This window comes from Anser brachyrhynchus, assembly GCF_964034855.1.
Source record: "Anser brachyrhynchus genome assembly, chromosome: 20".
Taxonomy (NCBI): Eukaryota; Metazoa; Chordata; class Aves; order Anseriformes; family Anatidae; genus Anser; species Anser brachyrhynchus.
In genome coordinates this window covers 3,600,179-3,626,082 of record NC_137713.1, presented here as the reverse complement: position 1 = coordinate 3,626,082, position 25,904 = coordinate 3,600,179, and the positions used below count along the sequence as shown (strand labels likewise).

The 25,904-nt window shown below is 39.7% G+C and overlaps 2 protein-coding genes across 7 annotated transcripts in view; one reads left to right on the top strand and one right to left on the bottom strand.

Moving 5' to 3' along the window:
- The window catches only part of VMP1 (vacuole membrane protein 1), a 67,662-nt gene extending 59,332 nt beyond the window's left edge, over nucleotides 1-8,330 (top strand). For all 3 annotated transcript variants that reach the window (XM_080563029.1, XM_080563031.1, XM_080563030.1), the window contains exons 11-12: nucleotides 3,938-4,040; nucleotides 5,366-8,330. In XM_080563029.1, coding sequence (XP_080419155.1) covers nucleotides 3,938-4,040; nucleotides 5,366-5,509 — 247 coding nt within the window. In that variant the 3' untranslated portion in view covers nucleotides 5,510-8,330. The remainder of the gene's footprint in view (nucleotides 1-3,937; nucleotides 4,041-5,365) is intronic.
- Nucleotides 8,331-18,242: 9,912 nt separating this feature from the next.
- TUBD1 (tubulin delta 1) lies at nucleotides 18,243-25,858 on the bottom strand. Of its 4 annotated transcripts, XM_080563025.1 has the most exons (10): nucleotides 25,617-25,675; nucleotides 24,835-24,940; nucleotides 24,272-24,466; nucleotides 23,583-23,730; nucleotides 22,894-23,110; nucleotides 22,047-22,278; nucleotides 21,084-21,248; nucleotides 20,245-20,385; nucleotides 19,537-19,720; nucleotides 18,243-18,552 (listed from the first exon to the last, which is right to left on the bottom strand). In XM_080563025.1, the coding sequence occupies exons 3-10, from the start codon at nucleotides 24,441-24,443 to the stop codon at nucleotides 18,450-18,452; spliced, it is 1,362 nt and encodes a 453-aa protein (XP_080419151.1). In that variant the 5' UTR covers nucleotides 24,444-24,466; nucleotides 24,835-24,940; nucleotides 25,617-25,675; the 3' UTR covers nucleotides 18,243-18,449. The 4 variants fall into 4 exon arrangements, with proteins under 4 accessions (XP_080419151.1, XP_080419153.1, XP_080419150.1 ...); XM_080563027.1 differs by lacking the exons at nucleotides 24,835-24,940; nucleotides 25,617-25,675 and adding an exon at nucleotides 25,749-25,858; XM_080563024.1 differs by lacking the exon at nucleotides 24,835-24,940 and having other exon boundaries at nucleotides 25,617-25,748.
- Between the last annotated feature and the right edge of the window lie 46 nt (nucleotides 25,859-25,904).

The following is a 25,904-nucleotide window of genomic DNA, read 5'->3' as shown; positions in this document are numbered from 1 at the left end:
CGAAAGCAAATTACTAAATTACACAGCGTACTATAGAAAACAGTTTTACTGTTACAGGGATAAGGTTTAGGACTAATACTGTCAGAATATGTACACGCTTGGTGTAATTTTTAAAGAAATCCTGGAACTTCTTTGCTGACTCTGTGTAGTGTGGTGCTTCAAATAGCTGTGAAGTTTTGTTCTGTTTGTGGAAAACTATATAACATTTTCATTTAGATAGAAATCATGGCTCTTAATTAACAATAACAAGGGGAGAGGAGGAGGAGCAGATGCATCTGTTCAATTACAAGCACCAGGTAATGCATCTGAAAACAGGCTTCAGCAGTGAAAGCAAAATTCTTGATGGGTGCTTGTGTGTATTAGATTGCAAATCATCTTTTTTTACTTAAATGTTGTGATTTTGATGAATTTAAGCTCTAACAAAGACTAGTGCATTTTTTGAAGTCTGTTTTAAGTTTCAATTCCGTGTGAAACATTTAATTTTAGCAGAGAATGAGCATGAATTAAATTGTGAGCTGCGTGCTTAAAAATGTTAACTTTTTCTAAAATTATTAATGAATCAAAATATCTTCAAAGTTTTGTTTTCTCAAAAAAAAAAAAAACCTTTTTTTTCTGAATGTGAGAGTAAAGCTGTAGCCAGCCTTTGTTCTTCAGCTGAAGTGTGCTGAAGGGGCAGAGCACAGCAGCAGTGCAGCCACCTCGCTGATAACTGCAAATTGCATGACGAGCAGAGAGCAACTAGGGAAACGTGTTCATTGCGTGACAGGCAGCCTCCAGCTGAATAACTTTTGCTAGTGAATGACTTTTTTTGCTTCAAGGTGAAGTCCCACAGCAGCTCCCTAGGATCTATGTTTTTACAGGGATGGCGTGGTTCTTTTTTGGGGGTGTTTTGTTTTGGCAGATAGAGACTACAAAGCGTGGATGAGCTAAGTTCTGTTGTGTGTTGAGTTTCTTTTCTTTTGTCATCCTCTCATACTCCTTATTTGAAAGACAAGAGGCTTTATTTTCAAAGGAAAATGCCAGGAGTGAGTTTCAGGCTGTCCTACAACGGGGTTATCTTCCAGCATCTTCCTTCAAGTCGGATGCGTAAATGTGCCTGTGGTTTGCATCGAGGCTCCTGAAACTGCGGTAGCCTTTTGAAGACTTTAAAAAAAAGCCTGATCTTAAAGTCAGTGCTAAGTGGCGCAGAATTATGATGCAAATCTCTTCCTTTTGCATTTGTACCTGCCTCTGGCTGAAGCGTAACACCTGAAGATCCAGGCTGAAGCCTCCCCCCTCCCCTTCGATGCCTTACTGCGTTGAACTTCACTCTGTTTGTGAGGGGTGCCTCTCCCTCAGCTCTAAATAAATAAATGAAAGCTGGAGGATTTTTGGTTTTTAACTTTTAGATCTAAAATGATTTTTACGCTTCGATATTAGGTGACAAACATGTTGGCTGGTTCAGTAAATCACAGAATTTTGTTGAAATTGTACAAGTAACCAGAACTAACCCACTGAGCTGGGAGTTTGAGAATTTTATTTCTAGTACTGTGGATGCACAGAGGAGTTTATTTTCTAGATGCTGCTGTGCTTAATTTTACTTACTTAAACCTATGCACTTTTTTCAATATTAGATGTCTGTGAACATGCGAAGTGATGCAGATTTTTAGAAATGAAGGTCCTTACGTTCGGGATTTTACAGTTCTTCAAAACAGCTATAACAAAATGAATGTCATACACTTAATTCTTAGTCGTGCTCACAAAGAGAAAATGCTGAATGCTTTTAGTGGGAGAAAAAAGAAATTGAAATCAAGCATTGATGCACTAGAATCTCCTCAAGCCATCCGAACTTGGTTTTCATGTTTTTGTTCTGTTGTTTACTGCTAACTGGGCACTGACTTGGTTCAGTTTTCAGAAAAAGAAAGGAAAAAAAGGAGGAATTTGAATAACTGTTCTGTTAATCATTGATCTCATAATTTAAATATTCCTCATTTTGTACCCATGTAAAATTTTAGAGGTGAAGTATTACCTCCAGTAGCTTTTCCTGCTTCCAAGTGCCATTTGAAAAAAGAAGAGAAAGCCCAGACCATAATTCTCCTTTAAAGCCGTGACTCGTTCTGATCAGCGAGTCACCAGGAGAGTGTTTTACCACAAATAAAATGGGATTCTTAAGGGTGGGTTTTGCAAAACTGGAAATTGTTTGTAAAAAGTTGACGTGTTCTTATGTAAAATGTGTAATAGACGTGCTTTAGTCTCAACACTCTTTTTCTGGCTGAAAATTTACCACTCCAGGCACAAAATTTACTCACCCATTTGTATCATCGTGACGGTGATTTATGTGTGACACAATCTTTTTCTTGTAAATATTTTCAAAAAATTATTTGCCCCGACTATAGTAGAGGAAATAGATTTCAGAGTGAGCTGTTTTGTTTCTTGAATCTGTGCATTTTCATAAATCTTTAAGATTAGAAAGCTATTACTTTTGAATTGGGCTTTAAGATGTAACAGCTAAGATCACATCAAAACAGGAGACTAAGGAAAATAATTTCAGATGTAGCCCCACGTAGCAATAGCAGCCATTCAGAGAGGAGGTGATCGGTTTGTAATCCTGTCTGTGTATGTCTTGGTGACTGAAGCAAGTTTTCCTAAATCCTCCCTGAAATAATAGAATGAGAACTGTAGCATTGAAATTTAAGGTGACTTTTAAATGTAGAATACCATATCGATTTCTTTAAAATAATATAAAAAGCAAACAAACAAAAAAAACAGTTCCCTTTGAAAATCAGATGGTGTTTGTCAGTGAAGGGGAATCTCCCCTAGTTCTTGTTAGGAGCGCTGGGTGCATAAACGTGGATTAAACCTAGGGATTGTGCTCTCAGATAGTGCTTGCATGAACACCACCAGTTGCTGCTGGGGGTGATTTAATTTCTTCTGTGTAACACCTCAGCTTTTTTTGTGTGCCATGGCGATTTCTAAAGCTCCTTGCACCTCTTGCTAAATAGTGTAGTATGTAGATCAAAAGAAAAATCACCTGTGTTGGTTTTGATTGGGGTCTGGATCGGCTGCAGTATTTGCAGGCTGGAACCTGGTGGCTGCTCTCTGTCCTGCATTAGCACCTTTGTGCTTTGGAGGTACGAGAGCGTTCCTAGTTCCACAAGCCTATCGGTGATCTTTATACGTTAGTGTAAGAACAAGGTGTTTGGTAATGTATTGTAGCTTTTGTGCAAGTCATCTGCCATAAACCATGAAATGATTCAGAACAGGGTTCATAGTTCTTTCTTTGTTCCTTTGTTAATCACTGACTTGTGGGAGGTGCCTGCAGAATTTGCTAATGCATTCTTTTTGGGTAAGGATGACGCACAGATTGTCCTAATAAGGACTTAGTTTGAGAAAGGGGCTGTCTTCTTTGAGAAGATAGGGGCAAGTCATAGGGTGAGCAGTTTCTTTTTTAACTGAGGGATGACACAAGCACAAGTCATTTCCTTATTAATCGGTTCAAACCAGTTCTTACAGGAACTGCTGGTGATAAATGTGGGACTTCTGAGAAGTCATTCATTTTATTCTCAGCACTGCATCAGTGCACAGCCTCAGCTGGCTGCTCCCGGGCTTTAAGGAAATGCTCTAGCTCACGGCTTCTTTCTGTCTTACCAAAAGTGTATTACCGCTGATTTGCTCTGAAATATTTTTCTTTTTAAACGCTTTTTGAGGATCTGGGGAAATACGTCCCTTTCAGAAGTATCAGCTAAAAGATAAAATTTACTTTATTTTGTGGTTATGTTTTCCCAAGTAGCAGTACCCTTCCGAGCTGTAGCTCAGTCTGAACTTTGTTCTGTTTGGGTCAAGTGGTAAGTTATTAAAAAAAAAAGTATATACATATATCTCTTTTTTGTTTTTTTGTTTTTGTTTTTTTTTTTCTTCCCCTATTTTGTCTTGTTCTCTGGGATGAACTTTGCATCAGTGCTATTCCAAGTATAGGTCCTTCTCTTCAGAAGCCATTTCAAGAATATTTGGAAGCTCAGAGGATAAAACTTCACCACAAATCTGACAGTGGCGTGCCACAGGTAAGAGCCTCTCTGCCTCCCTCCCCAGTTAACTTTTCCTTTAGCTCTGTCTTTGGCTGGTCAGTTTTACCAATGTAACTCTTTATTCTGCTTTCAAAGATTTGCAGTGGCCCAGGGAATCAGTAAAAATTAATTTTAAAAGGAACCTGGGAATTAAAAATAATACTGGAATTTTATGTAACTGGATTGAAACCTCTTAGAGAATACAAAAAGCATTAAAACAACATCAGTGGCTCATCGTGCCTCTATATTACCGTGCTTATTTTGAAAGAGAAACAAGCAAAAAAAGGTCGCATTTACACGTGAAGTGATAGTGAACTGCGGGCAGCACCGATACGCCAGGAGCCAGTGGGTTCTGCAGCTTTAATGGCCAGGGAAAGGAACAAAATCCCCAAGCGTTAGTGTTCAAAAGGAAAAGGAAAATATGGTACTTAGAGTTGGTACAAAGGGGCAGAAGTATCCTTTCATACAAAGTACTTTAAAAAACATAAATTTTCAATTCAATTTCCAAGTCCAATTCCCCCCTCAATTTTCAGTGGGGACAGAGGAATTTTGTAACTTCAGTGAGAGTTCCCTTAGGATGCGAAGGCATCGTAAGGTAAAATCCATTTATCTCACACTTCACATTTAATATCTGTAGCTGTCCTTGTAAATGTTTCTTTGCCTGTTTCTTAATAGAAAGATTAAATTAGGGAGGCTCAGTCGGGAATAACTAAATACTCAGATGCCTTATATGAGCATTGAAGTGACTTTTGTGCAGTGCGTTGGTGCCCTCCTTTGACAAAAGCCAACAGCTAAGAGTAGCTGTGGAAACGCTCAAAGCGGGACCGCAGAGGTCATCGCGCTAACTCCTAGAAGAAGAATTGGCTCCTAATTGGAAGATAGTACAGTGTGTGCAGTTTAGGAAAAAAAACATTGTTAACCAATGACCTTATTGTTTTCCTTGCAACAAACATGACAGGGAATGACAGTCAGGGGTTGCTAATTCTGAACTCTATGAATTGTTAGCAAAGTCCAAACAATACTAGGAATAATAAATCACTTCACTAGCACACGAGTAATGATCAAGGATTCATCGTCTGCCCTGCGGTGTATTTGGCAACCCCTCCTGCATTGTCTTTCAAGGGACTAAAGTCAGCTCTAGAGAGGGACCTGCAGGAATCCTGTCAGCTTGCACTCGGTTCCTGTTTTTAATTTGATAAATTACATAATCCAAAAAAAACGTTTGGGCTTTTCCCTTTCACCCATAAAATGGAGAATTTGCCTTTGTGCTGTCCACTAATCTTCATTTTCCTCCTTGTTCTGTTTTGTCTTTGTCTCTTCAGGGGGAAAACTGGCTATCGTGGATGTTTGAAAAATTGGTGATAGTCATGGTTTGTTATTTTATCTTATCTATAATCAACTCCATGGCCCAAAGCTATGCCAAACGACTGCAACAGAAGATGTACTCTGAAGAAAAAACCAAATGAGCTTGGGGAAAAAAAAACCCTTGGGATGGGTTTTAACAGACATGAAAAATGACACATCTTTCCATATATTTAAAAATCAGCATTATTCAAAATGGGGGAAAACTTTTTAACATCAATTTTCAACTATAACAGGTTTTTATTTTATTTTGAAAGTAATTTGACTCTTAGAGCAGACGTTTCATTGACAAACTTAAAGATATTAAGGAAAGGTATAAATGCTTTACATGTCTGGGTTGTGTTACGGACATATGAATGGACAATGTGATGTGAAATGTTTAACACAGATGTTGTCCATCCAAATTACTTCCAAAACCGATTTAATATTTCCTGATTTAACTTCAGACTGACCTGAGGGTAACTTTTTATTTTGATGGGTGGCTGTTTTGCTTTTTCCTTAACTTTCAAGACCATCAAAATGTATATAAATGAATACAGATTGGGTAAAAACTGTTGCATGTCCCTCACGGTAAGGTTATTCCATCTCAATTCTCCAGTGTCCCATTGCATTGCACGTGCTCTCGGTTGGAAAAGCCACCCTTTAATCTTCATGATGTTAGCAGAGATGATTGATGTCAAAATGCTGAAGCTGGCATTTTTTATTCTGTATATTTAGAATGAAGTTAAGATAAAACTTTATAAAGTCATCTTTGATCATTCCAGAATTTCTTGTGTCAGTCTTTTTAAACTGTTTCTTTTCCTCTCCACTTTTGTATACTCAGTTTCTTTATTAAGCCTTAATCCCATGAAGTGCATGCTTTACTCATCCTTCCTGCACAAATGGTGCTGAAACCGCCCTTTATTCTTGGTTGTTTTTTTTTTCTTTCTTTAAGAACTTCTTATTTAGCAGAAGAAAGTAGAAAGCAAATAACATGAAGTATGGCTCACTGGTAATAACTTGAAGTATGTTTCATGCAGGCAAATTAGCTAGCTAGCTGTGTTTGTTAGCATAAATTCTTTGTAGACATTTGCCACTGATCACAGCACCATGAGCAATGAAGAGTAAAAATTCCTTCTGAAAACAGAATTGGTGTCAAACCCAACAATGATGTGTAGAACCATAGAGAACCTTACAGTTATGCTTTAAAATTCAGACATTTATAGAACATTATTAGGAATCGGTGTGTTCCAGTTTTAGTGTATATGACATAACCCATACCAAAACTGATCTCTTCCCTCTTTAGTAAGTAGATACCTATTCCACTGCTACGGTGTATGTATTGCAACTCCAACAATTTCAGAACTATTGTTTTTCATTTTTATCCTACGGGGCATTAACTAACAAGAATTTGACTTCCAGTTAGTGTTATCAAAAGGTGGAATATGAGCACAAAGTAGCTAGATTTTGTTCTCGCTTAGGTTAGGTTTATCCCTGTATTAGGGTAGGGCAGATCCTGAGCAAGGTGAGAGAATAAGTATTATGTTCAATCCTGCCTGAATGTCCTCTTGTGTTGCCAACCGTCGTGACATCTTCATGGCTGTACCATCCTGTCGGATAGCTTATCAGACTGATGTTGACTGTTGGATCTCATGGCAACAACAGTCGGTAGGCTGTCTGACATTTTGGTATCTTTCATCTGACCGTTTGCTCATCCATCTCCAACTGTTTTCATTGAACATCAGTAGCATATAAATGTTTTTAAGTTCCGGTGGAAATGAGTGCAGAAGGCACGCAGTGCAGCAGTATGCATAAAGCGTCTTTCCAAGGTTCATCTCAATTGTGTGTAAGGTTTGTAATGTTTATTTTGTATGCTTCATGTATAACTCTAAACATTCGTACGGAGTGAATGGGGAGGCTTGTAATATGGACTTTCTCAGTAGAGCTGCTGACTACATTAAATATCTAAACCTCCGAGTGCTGGGAGGCACTGTGAGATAGTTAAAAGCATAAAGGCCATTCACTTGCCCCAATGATTTTTAAAAGATGAATAGTATTTCTTAATTCTTGGCCATAGTAGCTTTTTTTTTTTTTTGGCCTAAATAAGGTCTTTGACAATTATGTAGCAAAGAACTTACTCTAATACAATACATACTCAAAAAAAAAAAAAAAAAAAAAAAAACAACTCATGGTTCTTTTTGATACTTTACTTTTTTCAGTCTACTAAAACGTTAATTTGGCACGTTGTAATAGATCATGCCAGCAGTTCATAGCTGTTTGATTTTTCTTCAGGGTATTTGGATTAATGAAACAGCTGTTTGCAGCCTTCCCCAGTTTTAGTGGCAGTGGTTTTTCCTCAAATCTGCCATTCGTCCTAAGGACACTGGTATTTACTTCACAGTTCTAGTAGTGTCTTATGGTCTTCCATGAGAGTAAATGAAATTTACTTATTTAGGTCCCTGTATGCTGTCGTCCAGAGATGAGGAAATTGTAATAATTACAAAAGGAGGAAAAAAAAACTTTCTAAGCTTGATCCAATAAATAATGCATTTCTAAATGCCTTAGCAGTCTTGTTATAATTATGCCTCCTTGCCTACTGATTAGTAGTGAAAAATTGCTAGACAGACTGAAAGCTTTCCTCTCACTTGTATTTCAATATGTATACACACATACAGTGAGAAATACATACATACTGTTCTGCAAGTCATGTTTGTATGCATCCATTCTGATAAGCTACGCTGTTGTTCTGAAGCTTTCTAAAAATATTTAACAAGGGACTGCTCGTTCTACTTGCTTCTACCTGTTCAGTCACTGGGAGACAGTGTGACTTTGGTAAAAGGTAAAAAGTAGTAGAAATGGAAGTTATGCAAACCTAGTGAGATTTGAAAATGGAAAGTTTTATGTTTGCTTAAATAAACAAATAACTGATTTCCCGTGTTTATTTCAGCTGGATTGTTTCTATTTTTGTATATTGAATTTGGTTGTTTTGCAGTGAAATTTGTTATTTCAATCATTCTCTGGTGAGCGTGAATATAGAAGATAAATTAGCAATTGCATTTTGTGGCTTCAAAGACACAGAGCTTTTAGCATTTCTTCTGAAAATGTATTTTGCTCCCTTAACCCAAAGTTTCCTTTTGTTGTACGTATTTTTAATTTTACACTGGAAGCAGTCACTCATGTAGTTTAAAATGGGTTAGAGAAGGATTCAAAGGGAGCTCTGTTGCAAGAGCAGCAACCTTAGCACGTGTCACTGTAATTTATCTGATTCTTCTTGCAGTTTAGACACTGAATAATAAATTCTTTTTCTTGGAATTAAAAATCACACAGAAGTAAATAGCCCTCATAACAACTAATGGGTGGTTAAACAAGCAAAAGATGACCTTGAGGTGTTAAGAGTTTTCAGTCTTATCTGTGGAACATGGCTAAATCTCTGCTTTCACAAACGCACTCACTGTAAATAGGAAACAAAGCAGAAAGTTGGCCAGCAATTCCACGCAGTGCATCAGAGCTGAGGTCAGACAGGATCACAGCTGATCCCCTCTTCACGCCCTTACCACCCGACCTGTCACTCGTCCCTCCTCAGTGTACTTTGAGGGCTGGCTGAGCCATGAGCATGCTGGCTGGCATGTCCCCCTCCGTGGCAGCCACGACGTACCTGATCAGGGCAAGAAGGATTGTGTTGATGTAAACAAAGCAGAAACGGTCGCACTGGGCCAACAGACTGGGACGGGCCGTGTTAGATTGAATCGCCCAGTTCCACACCACATTTAGCTCCGTAAAAGCCACCAGGAAACTTGCTCCCTGTCTCTGTCTGCAGTTCCTTTCCTTCCGCCCCAGTGTCACACTGTTTCTTGTTAAAGCACTTCCCTCTAAAATGACCCAGCTGCCTGTCATGCTAACAGATACTTGTCACTAGTACTTGAAGATGGCTTAATGCCGTTCCTGAACGTCCTTCCCTGCTGTGCTTTTGGATTTCATTATTTAATTTGTTAGAATCTGCCTCCTTCTCACTGCAGGCAGCACTAATTGCAAGCACAAATACTGTGGATGTTTCTGCGATCATCAAGCACAAATATAAATGTTAGTGGACAAAATTTATTGCAGGTGTAGAAATAAGTGGTGATTGGGTGTGTTCCTTGGAGGTAAAAATAATTGCAGTTTTCTTTGAAGCACATGGTTAAAAAAAAATACTCTGTAATCAGCAGTTAAAAGGTTCAATGTAATCACATGCAGTAATTGAAATTGCTCTTCTGGGATTTAAATTTCTGTTTTTTTTTTCCATATTTTTTTGTTTTTTATTTCTTTGGAGGGGAAGAAGAAAAAACTACACAGTAAGTACTTTACCCAGCCTTGACTGGATTGCAGCATTAAGTGGAACGTGAAGGGGGGAGAGCCAGGGAGGGCTTCCTGCTGGGCTCTTGCCCCAGACTGGTCCAGGTGAGGGTTTAATTGCTGGAACCTCTTCAGGAAACGGAGTGAAGCAATCTCTTTCCTTGTGAAATAGCCTGCTAATGTGTTCCGAACCAGATAGAGGGTAAATATTTGCATATGTTCTTGCAAACTCATTTTTAAAGGGATTATGCAGAAGAACTCTGAGCTGTGACTTTGTAATTCAGGTTTCTAATTGAGGGCACAAAAATCCACTCAGCTTTCATAAAAGGAAGCACAACAATATTTTGGTAGTGGTGTGAATAGGAGAGGCTGTGACAACCTGGGCCAGTTGTCAAAGTGAAAGGAGCTCAAATGCAGAAACTGTCATCAAATGTCTTTCAGATATTTGGCTGTCCAGGTAAAAGCAGACAGGAACTGCCCAGCAACCTGTGCTGGGCTTCTTAGCATGCAGCAGGAATTCAGCCAAATGGTATTTTGGTCGAAAAAGCTGAGTATGGCTCTGTGTTGAATTCAAACTGAAGAGGCTGTTGGGCTCTGAAGTCACTGAGCCCGTTCACTGCCAGTGATGTTCAGTTGTGTTAAAAAATAAGAAATGTACTTGTGAACCTGTTAAATGGCCCAAGCTTTGTTTTAGTTTGCCTTTAACATTGCCCTTTTTATTGCTGGAGGGTTTTTTTATTATTCACTCATGGAATGATTCAAAGAGTATTGACTACATTAGCATTAAATCAAAGGTCACCTTTCTTTAAACCTCATTTGACAAGCTGTTCAGATATGGGTATGTAAGCGTGCTGCATCTTCCGTGTTTCAAGGGAGTTACTCCCAGCTTAATTGTTCTGCTTTTCCAAGAAGTTTAAATGAGTTGCCCAGGCAGTTGGTAATAAGGAAACTAGCTGCTATTTCCTGATGAAAAGCAGGAGATAGGACTTGTCAGCTCAGTGTATTGTTCCCTGCTCCGATAGCTGCTCTGCAAACCGCACCCGTCTCCTGATGGCCTCAGAAACTGCTTTTCTGTCCATGTAAAAGGTGTCTTTTCTTGGGTGACTCCTGTGGTCCTCCTCCTGTGAGGGAAGGACTGTGTTTGATGCAGGTGATTTAAGGCATCTCAAATCTAGGGAAATTTATGAACACTGAAGTGTCAGCCTGGTTTTATGCAAGATTGCGATCAGCTACGATTGCTGACATCAGTCTGCAGGTAGTCACCCATGAACTTTCTTGAATACTGGCCGATCTACATGAAATTTAAGATCTAAAGCCTTTTCTTTGGAAGGTGGCACTGATACGGCAGATGTCAGCCAGGGCTCCAAGCTACCTGGGCACCACCAGTGGCCTGTGTGCCTGGGAAGGTTAAGATCTGCTTTGAACCATTTGACAAAGTCTATTAGATGCTTTTCCCAAAGCTTGTTACGTTTGTATGCAGTGACTTTGTGGTACCTCTATTTTCCTTCCAACATGTCAGAAAAGAAATTGGCAATTCTCTTGCAAAAGTAACTAATGCTAACTAAACCACAAATACTTCATTTGAGGCTCACACTTGCATGTAGAAACCATGTGAGTTTTAAGGGACCATTTGTCTTTCCTGAGACTACATGTTTATTAGGTTCGTTCCATCTGTTAAAAGGCTTGAAAAAGGCTTGAAACAGCAATTTTGGGTGCTCGGCATTTCTTTTCTGCCTCTGAAAAAAAACGGATTTGCTTAAAGGAAAAATGAACCTTTAGGTTTACAACTCTGTACAAATCTAGCCGTGTTCACAAAAACTCTGCCGTGCTTCTCATTTGCTGCAGCTGTTTTCTTGATAGCTGTAATATTGAGGATATTTCCATAAAAACAAATTTCGCATTTCTCATTCCCTGATCCTCATGTCTCACTTCAGTCCAGATGACCTCTTGTGACCTAGTCACGTGTACCCGTGCATGTTGCATAAGGAGACTTGAGATGGGGAGCAGCAGGAAGAGAAACTTTTAAGGTGCCTGAAGCAAGTATTTAGTTAAGTTCAAAGTAAAGGTTGAAAAAAAAAAAAGTTCAAAGCAGTATTTCTGCTAGACCTGTGCTAATGCAATTGGTGATCCTAATTCTGTTGGCTCACTTAACAGTTGTATGTAAACTTGTCTTAAACACTTCTGCATGTGGCAAATCACACTGCGGCATTTCTGCACGATCTAAAAACGTGATGGCTGCTCACCAGGAGCCTGGTGTTTTTTAAGTGAAGTGTGGAAGTCTCCTGTGCGGGGCTTTGGCAAAAGATTTCAGCTCTGAGCGAGATGATCATTCTGATTAAATGACTAATGAAAGTGCTTAACTATTTGGCAGACCTGATCCTGAGAGTCCTAGCTTAAAATGGTTACTTAAGGCTCATCTGCTCAGTTCTTGTAGCCCTGACTGTCCTTGGTGCTTAGCAATTTTTGGACAAGTTCAGGCTTGACTGTTGACTGGAGTTTTGTTCGACTTGAGCAGGATCCCATGTGTACTAAAGCACGTTCAGTTTCCTTTATGCACTGAAAAATAGGCTATCCTTTCAGTCTGCATTAGGTTTAGATCTAGTTGTATATAATTATACTTCACTGTGAAAATACTGGGTTTGTGGAGAAGCCTGACTAAATCTTTATAGAGGAAAATAATATGAAAACCTGAGTTAAGGCGTAGTAGGGAGGGAATGGAAGCTTTCTTCTTGTGAGAAGAGTAATTGGATTTCTGTTCATCAGTTGCCAAATACTAGTACAAGGTTTCTGCACCAAAATTCAGCCTCGGAAGGAGAAGTTGCTAACGTACAATGTCAAATAGCTGTATAAAACATTTGCTGTCCAGGTGACTCAGTCACATTGTAATGCAGGCTGAAGTTGCTCAAAGTGGGGTGAGGAGGAAATTTCCCAGTGTTTTCTCTGTAAGGGGTAAAAATGCATGCCATCCAGCAGCAAGCAGGCTTACAAGGGAATATGTATTCTCGAACTCGGTATTGTTCTGAGCCATCTGGAGAGCAGTAGCTCTGAACTATTGCCCAGCTCCGACCATTCTTATTGAGGATATTATAATGAACCTACAGCTGCCCTTGCCAACCAAGAAGTACAGAGTCAGTATTTTATTACACCTTCAGCATGTGGGATAAGGCTGCTTTCCATTTGGCTCCTTCAGTGGTGTTCTGCTTACATGCTTCAGTAAATGATCTATTACATATTGGAGCCTGCTGGGCAAAAGTTCAAATTAAATCATGCCATCTGACCACAATTACACCATTCTCAGGCAACTGAAGTGTATTTTTGTGAGCCTTTGAATAAACATTACACTGTATGTGTAACCAAATATGTACAATAATCATTTCTGGAGAACGCACCCATTTAAATGCATATATACCATTTAAGTGGTATTAATTTCTCATCACGTATAATTAGGGAAACAAGAGCTCACAGCTTACTGAAGCTCAAACAAGAAGTGTTGAGAAATGTTTCTTCTGTCTTTTTTCTATTAACCAGTGGCTTATTTTAGTTTCTTTTTTTTTTTCTTTCAAAATGGGAATCTTGGCCTAGAGAAAGTCCTCATTTTGCTTTTCTCTTATGGTGTAACGTTCCATTTTCAAAAAATAAAAAAAAAAAAACTGCTTCTAAGACAAGCAGACAAGGCTTTCTGCAACCTTAGTCACATGGCTCGGTACAGAGGCCTGTGACATTGCTTTATACTGCTAAACTCTCGTAGCAGTCACCATTCAGAATCTCTCAGGCATGTATGAGCCGTGGGGTTGTGGTTTAGACTTCTTCCATCTATTCACTGTAGTGTAACCATGAATGTTGTCATTGAACATAAACACATAAAAATTGCCTTTAAATTTCCTGGTTCCTAAGGAGCAGAAGCAGCCTCTCTGATCTCTTATCTCAGGATATCTTCAGCTTTTCCAGTTTGCTCTGTATCATTGGCAATGAAATTCGTTGGAAACACCACCCTATTTGCAGCTGTTCGTGCTTCTGGGAAAGGGTTAAGCAGGTTCTGCTGATTCACTGAGGTAGGTGACTCATTACCCCCACCCGGACAGAGGGGAAGTGGCTGTCTAGAGGGAGAGGATTCATACAATGTGAAATCAGAAGGGTCCATTGTGAACTTCCAGTTTGACTGAAAGAGCCGGAAAGGCTCTATAGTTAAAATTCAGGATTATCAGCTCTACATCCAGGCGGGTTAAAGGCTGTCTGAGTGTCCAAGCCATGCTTCTGGAGCGTGGGCAGAGGTGGGGTAGGAAGCCCAGAGGCAGGCTGTGGAGGAAGGCTACGCTGGAATTTGCTGCATTGGTAAAGCAGTGTCTGGGTTGCCCTTGAAAGCAGCAGAGGAAAGGCAGCAGCTCAGTTCCTTTTTGACGCTTTTTGTAACACATCAGATCCATGAATCATGTTCCTGATGACTGTTAGGTGGTTTTTTAAAGTGGTGTACAGCAAAACTCAGACTTTAAAGTACACTTTGATGTCAAAGAATACTTAATTTTGGATATTTGGTCTGTCATTTCGTAGTATTTACCTATACTGAATTTATTAACAAATGCAGAAGGGAATGAATTATTCATTCAGTGCCCTTTTGTACCTTAATGTTTCTTAGTTGTGTATCGGCTGGTAATTCATAAATAACTTCCTTCTTTCTTACTGATAGAGTCCTGGTCTTTGTGGAAATGACAGGTTTTTGCCCTTAATCCAGAACTGTTCTGTCTGGTAAATCTGTGCAGGTAATCCTCTTAAAAGCCCCTACACATTTTCACTAAAGTACTGTCCTTTCTTTACTGGTAGTTAGTCTTACCTTATAAGCACCGATATGTAAGTTCAAATAAATGGTATTTATAACTATATCAGGGCCCTGTCACTTGCCAGTTACTGTCTTTTAAGAACTTGTAACATGTTAAACTTTGGTCCTGTTTGTTGGTGACCAAATAAAAGTTACCCCATTCATTAAATATTTCTGCTATAGTTAGTCCTTCAAGCAACTTCCAAGTGAGCTGCACCTGTCCATTACAAAAAACAATAGTGAGATTTGACGCATTGTTCCTTGGTTTATAGACATATCCTGTGGGTAATTCACCTAAAACTGGCTAGGTCAAGGCCACTGATTCTGCTGTCCCTGCCTCAGTGAGCCATTGGCTTGTGCTGACCTTTGATTACCTCACTGATTTAAATTTCTAATGAAATAAAGGCCCTCTGCCAGGCTCAGGCTATCCTTTACACAATTAATTTTCTCAATAAAATAGAAAAGGACTATTTTACCTTCTAATATAATTTTAGATGATGAAAATTTGGTAATAGTTATTCACTTCCTGTCACTATGACCTTCTCCTCTCCACATCCTGGGGAAAAAATAGAGGAATCCAGCCATAGATCAGAAAATGAAGGCTTAGTTTGGGAAAGGGTGTGAGAATTTCAAAACTGAGGTCAGCAGTGAAAAACACTGACAGGAAGAAGCCTAGAGAAGCCTAAAATAATTCCTAACAATCTCTTCTCCAGCAAAAGGGACTGTAACAGCTAATACAACAGTTTCAGTTCTGGTTTTGCCTCCATTTTTTTTTGTAGTTTTGAGAAGTCTGTGTTGTCAAAATTTGGCTGATGGGCTTGATCCTCTATTGCTGCTTTGAAAATTGTTGTTTTTGCACGGAAGCAGTATTTTTCCTGAATCCTAATTGTGAACAAGTTCCTCCAGAATTACCCTTGTTAAGCAGTAATGAACTTGTTGGCCTAGTGCTGCCTTTGAGCTGTAGTATTTTTCTATGCTGTTCATATGCTGTAACTTGAGATTAAATAAGGAAATCCCTATTTTTGCTTTAGGGATATACGTCTTAGCTGTGTGCTATTTCCTGATGTGGCCCAAATTCTGCCAAACTTAAGGAAACCCAAATATCCTGCTCTTTTAACTGAAAGTGATATAAGCCATAAATAACATAAGTAGCTATAAAGAATGGATAAAGGCTCTACGTTGTTCACAGCTGCAGTAAGTGCCTGCTGTGCTTGCTTCATGCTCAGAATTATAAATACATAGAGATAATGCAAAATTATTTGTGCAATAAAGTTGCTTGATGTAGCAGTACAATAACTTATTGCTCTCTTCCTTGGTTCTGAAAGGACTTATAAGCTTTTTAAAATCTTTTATCTATCCAGTGTAACACTGAGGAAGAATATGCCTTCCTGGGTCTTAGTTACTTTTTCAGAAATTAATATTTTCATTTCTGATAACTGGAAGAAGTTCTTAGTCTGATAGCATTATCTGTTGAAAACACTAGGGCAAATTATTTCTATGTTGCTAAACATCCTGTGCCTTTTTAAGGAGGAAAGAGGGAGAACCTCAGCATACTGTCTGCTTTCCTGACCCTTTGTTCCTTGCAAACTTGAATTGCCCCTGCTGTTTATCTTAATGTCTTATGCAATCTTTCCTCCAGTTTCTTGTGTGAAAATACCGAAGTTAAAGACAATAGTATAAACTGACAAAAATACCAGACCAGAAAAGCCCTTCTGATCATAACAGTCCCCTAACTCTGAGCTGCCAGGAAGTAGTTTAGTGAAATAATATGAAATAATTATAAATAATTGTATATAAAACAGTAATTATATATGTAGTTTTAAACTTCCAAACAGTATAGGGCTTGAAGCATGTCTGAATAGTTGAACCATGATTATTGTGTCATCCCCTTTTGAGAGGGTGTTCCTAAAACAGGAATTAAAGCAGCCGAGTGAAAACAGAAAGCAAACCGGACTGAGTTGGATTGTGTACTGTGGTTTTGCAGAAGAATATTTTCAAAATCTGTTGTCGTAGATGTAAATATTTTTTTATATGAAAAGTTACCAGGTATATTTACCCCATCTGCTTTTTCCTCTTTTCCTTCTCTCCCGCGTTCCCCCCCAACCACACCCACAAACGATCCTCTAATGAGTCAGATATTGAACTGAAGCACTAACATAGCTCTTAATTTACACAGGTAATTTTTCTGCATGGACTAGGCTCAACTTTAATGTTGTGTGCTGACAGTTCCCCTACTAGTAACAAGCTCCTGGAATTTATTTTTGAACACGTAAGAGATTAACATTGCTTATCTATAAACTGCCATGAAATTTATCAGAATCCATTGTGGCTTGCATTGAAACTAAACCATTCCAGTGATCAGCTATTACTCTATCTGTATTTGAGCAATTGTGAACTTAGCCCCAGTACTTACTTACTTCAGGTTCGATTGTACAGTTACTTGAATCTTGTCAACAAATTTGTTTGCCGTTCCAGATCTCATGTGCCAGAGCTACTTTAAAAACAGTTGCTCCTGGGGGGATTTTAGTGCTCCTGTTCCTGGCCTGAACAAAAGTGAAGAAATAAATGAAACCAGGAAAGGAAATAAAGATAAGAGTAATGTATGGTGTCTGCTGTCCTCTGACTGAAGCCGAGCAGAATTACAAGGTCACTCCTGCATCTACTACTGTGTTAATTCATTAAAGATCTAAAATCTAAATCAGAATTTCTAACAGGGCAAGACTTCTATGTGGGCGTCGTTAGCCATACTGCAAAGGTCTTTAACGTATTTACCATACTATGGGCTTGCTCAGCCTTTAGTTAAAGATGAAGCCTGGCAGAAAATAGCACAGACTTAAAGGGGAACTGTGATATTTGTCTACTTCTCGAAAGAAAAGTCCTTATTTAAATGCTTCCAGTACGTGCCCCCATGCGCTATTGCAATCTCTTGCTCCTTTAACTGGCTGATGTGTCCGAGTGTTTGCGAGCTGCAGCTTCACAGTGGCACCACCTTGTGGTCGTAGTAAAATTTGTCAAAAAAAAAAAGAGAACCGGTTTCTTAAATCAACTTTTGAAATTATACAGTTATGTGACGCTATATTACAGGGACTTGCATCTGGAATCTACCAGCAATTCTCCTCCTAAATCTTTTTAAATAATAAAAAATAGATATAAACTACCTGCTTCTAACTCTGTAACGTAAGAACAGTAAGAGTCGCAGTTTTCCCTGTTAAGCCTATACTTAACCTGTACCAAACAGCCAAGATCTCCAATATGCTATATACATTTTTTTAACGTGGTAGGTATCACAAACATGGCACAGTGAAATGGAAAGGAAAGCATACAATTCATTATAATCTCTAATATTATTTGAAGATACCAAGAAAACAAACACCCTGTTCTTTTTTTTTTTTTCAGATGGTTCAGAATTTCCAGTGTATTGTCACGATTAAGGCCCTTAAAATAGAATTTAGGCCTTACTTCGCTGTACAGGATGAGGTGGCAGTCTATGGGCTTCTGAATGATACACAAATGGAGTTTGGATTCATAATTCTGATAATGTACATTTTTATCAACATTGAAGCATTCTAGGACAAAGTGTTAGCATGAAAAGTTGGAAAGGGAGAAGCCAGAATGCCTAGAGAAAAATCCTTTATAATAGAAAGTCTTCATAAAAAAATATGCAAGTACTAAAAATGATGTTCAAAGTTTTAGCTTCAGTAGATAACTGTATTGAAAAATAGCTATTACATATATTAAATATGAATAATATCTGCCCATGTGAATATACTCAGTTCCCATTCAGTTCTTACTATTCTAACACAGGCACACAGTGCGCACAAGACTGAAAAATAGTTATAGTCCAGTGATTTATGTACTTTAGGAAGCTGATGGAAGGTCTTCCAGTGCTGGATTCTTTCAGGAAGAGACCATTTCAAAAATCAAAGGATGGTGTAACTGGAGATAACTTGTTCCAGAGCTGTGAAGCTGTCCAAGAAGTCTTCCTCTTCAATTCCATATTTAGTGTACTGGTGAACATAGGCTCTGTGGGAGGTCACAGCAGAAAAGTGGTAAGACATTAGAGATCAATGAAGCCTCTGACACATGAAATCAGGCTGTATAGATACTGTAACAACTTCAAATGATGGTTGGTTTCTACCTTGCTCTCTTGAACTCATTTTGTAATTCATAGTTACGGATGAGTCATGACTTATTTCTAATAGCATTTATTACTTTGTGTATTGCTTAAGGAGACAAAATTGCATCTAACAAAATTGGCCTAACTGGGAAATGGAAGGAGCTGTGATTATTAAATGAGAAAAATAATTGATAGATTTGAGATGCAAAACCTAAGCCTGTGTGTGCAGGATAGCTTGCTTCTCATGTTTCTCATCAATGGTGTTTTTGTAGCAGGTGGTAAAAATAGGAACACAGCTAGTATATGCAATCTTTCTCCTTTGACTTTTAGCCATAGAACTCCTGTGCTAGAAACTCAGAATTAGTAGACATTTGCTGTGACACCCAGTAACTTTGGGTTTACGGTGATCAAAGAGCCAATTATTTATTAGATTTCTTGTTTCTAATGAAAAATCAAGCTAATGGAATTGGAGCCTGAGTAACACAGAATATTTTTGAACTAAACTAGGAACTTATTTCCTGGAACATCCAGAATGTCTGTATACAATTTAGAAACTGCATGATCACTAAAGGAGTTTCTATGTATTATTTTTAGAATTGTCAGTCTGGAACGCACTAAATTTTGGGAGCTCTAGTACTGAGAAAATGGTCAAATTGACAGCCCTAGAATATGCGCTGTTGCTTATCCACGGAACATAAGCTCTGTTCTGTGTAAGGTAAGCACCCTGACATCATGTTTCATGCATAAAAATGTTTCCGCTAAAGTGTGGGAATAGTGTTTATGCTTATTCACAATTACTTTGTGAAAAAGAGAGTTTTATTACAGTGATTTTGCTACTTCTGAAGGTAACAACAGCTCTAAATGAAATCAGCATAATTATTTTCACTTACTTGGAAGCAAACATATTCCAAGCTTTTCGTACAACATTGTCAAGCGGTTTCAGCAGGAACTGGCTATTGCTAACCAAAGAAGCAGACTTTTCATACTTATTAAATGCTCTTGGTGTTTTCCATGCACTAAAAGCATCCTGAGGGTTTAACCATGACGTATATAATGAAGGATCTCGGAAACTTCCTGTAGCAGAAATAAGGAAGACATTTTGATAAATGTAAAGCTACAAGGTGTTGTTTCTTGATCTCAGTAGTCCTGGGTGACCTAATCAGGGTTTGGCAGATCAGTCCAGGCTTTGAAAAAAGTCTGCAGACTGGTCAGCCTGTTGCAAATGTAACTGCTTTAAACAGATTCATTATGTTATCCAGGAGTGTACTCTTGTATCAGTACTTCATATGTGAGCTATGCTTGTCACTCCAGAATACATTTTCAGACAACATAGGTAAGAATTCTAACGTGTATATAGGCTTCAGTCTCTTCTTCCTTCGCTGGAATGCTTTAGGAAAAACAAAAATCTAAGTTGTAAATACAACAGCCTTAACCAATTACACAACATGTCCTTGGACATTAAAATCTTTCTAGAGGAAATATTGGCCCTACTAGTTAAATATGTGACCTTTTTTTTTCTCACTTTCATCAGAAATGGTTGCGAAGAAAACAGTGAAAGGTGAAATGAATTGCTATGACATTGTTCTTTTTCTTCTCACCTAAGTCTGCACTGTGCGTATCTTTTCCTCTCAGGATAACCAGGTTGGCAATGGAAGTATTGAAATGCAGCAGCTTGTTTGTGGAATGGCTGGAGGGAATGGAGGAGCCTGGACGTGGCGGCTGTACTTGCCAATCAATACCTGTGAGGTTTTAGGAAAGAAGATGTAAAATAATGTTTCATGAAGTACGGATTCAGACTAGCTGACGAGTGTTAGCTAACTAACACTGCCCCAAGCTGAGATCGTGTTAGGGTTTGTAGTTTCTACATGTTAGTTAAGCAGCAATTACACAATTCTCAGAGAAAAACAGAGTTCATCCAGCAGCATTTGTCTGGTAGTCACTAGTCTTACCAGAGAAAATAGATACTTGTTTCTATAGTTAGCAATCTGCCAGCCCGTTCTTTGCATAACTGGAAGTTTTACTGAATTCTCAATGTAAATGATATGGGAAAGCTAAGCATATGATTTTTATTAGTAGAAGGTGCAACAAGAAAAAACATAGCAAAACTAATGACCCAAAGAATGTTCCAAATGAATCACGTAAATTAAGTACGCGACCAAAACTGTTGGTTTGCTTTGCATATTTTCAATAGTTATAATTAACAGAGATGTCTGGGAGCAAAAACAGAAGCAAGCCAGGAGCTGCTGTGGCAGCTGAGTGAATAGTTATAGAAGCAGCTGGCTATGTAGAGGCAAATTCCTGCTGTCTGAGGGCAGCATCTTGTTTCTGAACCGACTGACTAAAGTTAGTGAGCTCCAGAAAACAATAAACTTTGTTTTACTGTAAAAATGTATGCTTAAAGAGTGATGGCTACTGAAGATGAGTGGGTGCTATTTACCTTCTTCCATTTTGGCATTAGCAATGAGCATTTGCCTTAGGTGTTTGATGAGTCCAGGCCAACTGAATGTGCTATATGCAAGGGAATTTTCAGGCATCTGAGGTATGTTACGAAGACCCAACATCTTGAATTCAGGATGCGGAACTAATGTCTCCATTAAGTCTCCTGAAAAAAAAAATAACAGTTGCTCATATTTCACAAAATTATTACATAGGCTAGTAAAAATGGGAGAAGAGCATGAGAAATTTTACAAACATCTAGTAATTTAAGAAACAAAACAAGATATATAAAGTTTACATTTAACAAATATACAGACACATCAGACAAAATGTTAACTCTTCCTACTTCCTACTGAGCTCTATACAAGGAAGTTAGCAACACTTACTCTAAAGCGACTTGTGTTGCTTTATAGTCTGGTTTGAAATCTTAAAGACCTTATACACTGCTGAAGAGATTAATAGGAAGATGAGAAATTTTAATTTTACAGGCACACCCCTGGCAATATGGGTAGCTTTCTCTAATCCCAAATGTCAGCCAGTTGCTTGTTGCTACCAAGCTGCATGCTAGCTTGTCTTCTGAGCTGCTCACAAAACTTACATTCTGTTTCACAAACTTCTAACCTAATGCAAAATGTAAAAACTCAGTCCAAAATTACTGTCCTGCAGAAATTTCCTCTGAAATGCAAATAGGTACAAGGGTGGCTGTAGTCAGTTGAAAAAGGAGAAACACGGTTCTTTTGGTAAAGAATGAAACCAGAAGTCGGGGTATCCTATTTTTGACTCTGCTACAAAATGGGGGTTGAACTTCTAACTTATTAGTCTTTTGCTTCACTTTTCTTATCTTAAACCTTGGGAAGTATCCAAAAACTTGAGGAAGGAAACTGAAGAACTTAAATTCACAAAATGAAATGGGTACAGAAAGATATGTGAGAATGCATGAGGTGGTTATATTACAGTTAGATACCTAATGGGTTTCTGCTATAGTGTAAGCCATCTTCTGCTGTGTAAGTGGGCTGGAAAACACTCCCTAGCTGATGTGCAATGACTTGGTTTACGTCCTTGAAGGAGATCTGTTTCATATGCATCAGCTGAGCACAGATCTTGTGGATGACATCATTTTCATGAACAAGAAGAGCATCTGATGACTGATACAGATGTGACAGAGTCAAAACAGAGTTGTAGTTTTGAACAATGACCTGAAGAGGAAAAAAAAACACAAAACCACACAAATGAGAGTCAAACAACTTAATATCTTTCTAGTTTATATTTCTCTGGCTACTGTCATTTCCTCAATTATGATTTAGGAAGTGACTCATTTTCTTTACCAAAGTGCAGAATGAGGTCAGGAGCTAGCACAGCTGTTTGATGGAAAGAGAGCAAGACCTGTGAAAATCATGTTACCCATATCAGTTCAGAATAGAATCTGTCTGGGAAGTGATTATAATGTTCAGATATTATTGTAACAGGAAATTTATAGTTAGCTTGTAGAGCTTCTCATGAAACTGCATTGTTCCTTAGAAATTATATTAGTAATCTTAAATGTTTTGTTATTATTAGCTTGAGATCTTAGTGATTTTGATATTTTTTTTTTGTTTTGTGAAACTGCATAACCAAATGTTAGGCAATTTATTAGCTATGTTACTTTCTGTCATGTTGAATGTTCAGAAAGTGAACTGTTTTTCTTTTCTAGTTTATTTCACTTGCAGATATTTTGTTTTACTCATAAAAAGTAAACAGTTTATTTAAATTGCTATCTCTCCATGACTGTGATTATAAACTTGCAGAGTATCTCAGGGAAAAATGACATTCACCTCACCAGTGCCGTAAGGCCAGATAACATGGTTTAGTATAAACGAGGATGGAAAAGCATCTCTCAAACACTGGGTCACAAATGCTCCTAAACCAGATCCTGTACCACCAGCCATGCTCATTATCGTGAAAAATCCACCAAGTCGGTCACATTTCTCTGCTTCTTTTTGTACCAGATTCATGATTACTTCTTTGTGTCTAGGCCCATGAACAGTGTAACTGTTGGAGAAAAGGAACAAGATGGTTTTCTTTCTTTTAAAAGGAAGAAGAGCAAGACATGGCAGGTTTTAGCAAAATAAAAGCAGTAAGGTCAGCCTCAATAAAGGATACGTTTCTTTGTATTACTTATGTAACCTGGCATTATGTTACCCATTCTGTCTGTGGCAAACAATCCTCTGCTGCAACATTTATTTTGCAAAACAGCTGTTTAAAAATTGCACTTATTGCTTCCTCTTCTTAAATATATCTACTCTGTTCTAAAACATTACATTTTCACTGTAAACAATTTTATCTTGCAAAAAGCAATGTAGAAATTTTGTTGTAATATGTGTTGCTATTCTACCTTAAAAATAAATCAAGTTGTTACATACCCTGTACCTTGCACAGCTGCAACAGTATCACTCCTAGGGAGTGTAGACAGCTCATTAGTCTCTACAGTTTTGTTAGTGAAGCTGGAAATGAGAGTTCATACCCATTTGCCCAGTTGTTCCCAGACCCTTGCTTCTGACAGAAGTGTGAATGATCATCGTATTTCCAGTAGCCAGACTTGGCAGCTATTGACAGAGTTTGGCTGATTACTTTAGGTTCCATGTCAACAAGCACAGCCCGGGCAACAGGTACTGGATAGGAAGAAAAACAAAACTAAGTGCTAATATTACAACCTGTTATGTAAGATAGACAGACTTGCATCATGGGCCAAGCTGTATTCCTTCCATCCACGTAAGCTGAACTAGTACAGAAAACAGAACTTGGCAGTGATTTCTGGAGATCCATCTATTGCTCTAAGGACAGATCTGAACTCTTTAGACATACATCTTCCAGGAAATAAACCTGTTAACTTGTTTGCTAACACCGGATTCAAATAATCCAGGCCCTATTCCAGGTATTACCTATCTACAGGGGAAAATGCAGGTGTTTGGCAGGGCAGGTCAGTTACACATGTTCAGTTTCCAGCTGTGTTACTGGCAGACTTGCTCTGTGGCCTCAGGCGCTCTACTGCACAGTGATTTTGCTTCCATGGTTGTTAGTGATGTCATGGAGGCAGAAGGTTGTGACAATTCTTCAAAACTGAAGGGAAAACTTTTATTATTTCTGCATTCTTATCTGCATTAGGCTGGAAACCAGACCCTCTGTGGGAAACAAAACGTTTAAACGCTGTACCTCCAGATTCTGCTTCGATGAAAAAGCGTTCTTTACATGCGTCATGGTAGGATTCATTCTCCTTCTTGGAACACAGTCCGTGTGTGCCATGGACATCACTGCAGATAGCATTAAACACCTCACGACCAATTTGATTACCGCACTGTCCGAGCTGGACTGTAACTATTGACATGCTTATTCACCTTGTGTTTAACCCTAAAAAGAAAAGTATGCCTTCAGTAACCGTGGGAAACAGAAGCTAAAAAAAAAAAAGTTCTGATAAGTAGAATTCTGGTCACTTTCGTAATTTCTGACAACCTCTAGTGAGGAGGAAAGGCCTACGCCATAAGCACTGGCTATTTCTGGTGAAATACTGACTGTGAGCACTTTATTCTGAGTGTCAAAAGAATGCAGGTGGCACTTTACAGTGAATCAGTCTGTTTACAGGGCTGAAATCAACCATACAGCAAGGAGTCAAGTTTTCTTACGTTTGCTTAATAAGGCAGGGTAGAAGTGACTAATTGTAAATCCAACAGAGCTCTAGGTTAGGCTCTAAAAGTATATTAAACACAGTAAGAAAGTACCATAGGGCTTAAGAAACGTGAAGCCTGTCCACAAGTCTCATCGATTTCCAGTCCTGCACTGCTGTGCGCCTGGTGCCTAAATCTGCTGAGGTGACAATGGGATTCCCTAGATTTCCACCACACAGAGAAGAGTTTTTGATACAGTACTGGTGTGTTTGACATGCTCCCCACTCAGCGTTTTGCAGTAGCTGTTTTTGCACTTTCCTATTTTTACAAAAACAAGTTTGTTTGTTTTTTTCCAAACCGACTCCGTTATTCCAGACTATTTTTCATTACCACCCCAGCTATGCTGGAGCACTTCTGCACCAGCATTCTTTGGAACGCAGCCTGCGAGCAGACCCCGCTGCGGGCAGGTATGTGCTATTTTTAATTCCCGGGCCCGATTTCGGCGCTGCTGCCGGGCGGCGCCTGCCAGCCTCGGGCCAGCCCGGGGCCGAGCCCCCCTCCCCGAGAAACCCCCACACGACGCCCCCTGAGGGCTCTCCCCCGGCCCCCTCAGACCCCCTCACACCGAGGCGCCGCCCCTCAGGCCCCGCTCCCGGCCCCACCCCCCCAGTCAGGGCGAGGCGCCGCCGGGCTCCGCAGCGCTGACAGGGCCCGGCCAGCCCCAGGGGGCCGCCATGTTGGCGGGGCCGCCCGGCCCTCGCGTGGCTCGGCCTCCGCCCGCTCCCGGCGCCTTTCTCCTCGCCGCTGCCCCCCTCCCGGCCCCCCCGGCGGAGCAGCGCCCTCACGGGGTGCCGGCCCCGGGCGCTCCCAGCCCCGGGCGCCCCCTCAGGGCTGACCTCGGCGCCCCCCCACCCGCTGAAGCGCTGGGGCAGCGACGGCGCATGCGTGAGCGGCCGCCTGAGGGAGCGGCTTCCCCGCCGGGCCGGCCCGAGCCGCGCCTTCGAACAGCCCGCCTCGCGCATGCTCACAAGGCGCTCCGGGCAGCCCGGCGGGGCTCTCGGCTTCACGAAGCGTTTTGCGCATGCTCCCTCCCCGCGGCTTCGCCGCGCTTTCTGCGCAAGCTCCTTGCCGGCAGCGAGGGAGGCGGACGCGCACTGCGCATGCCCGGCCTCCGCTCCGCGCCC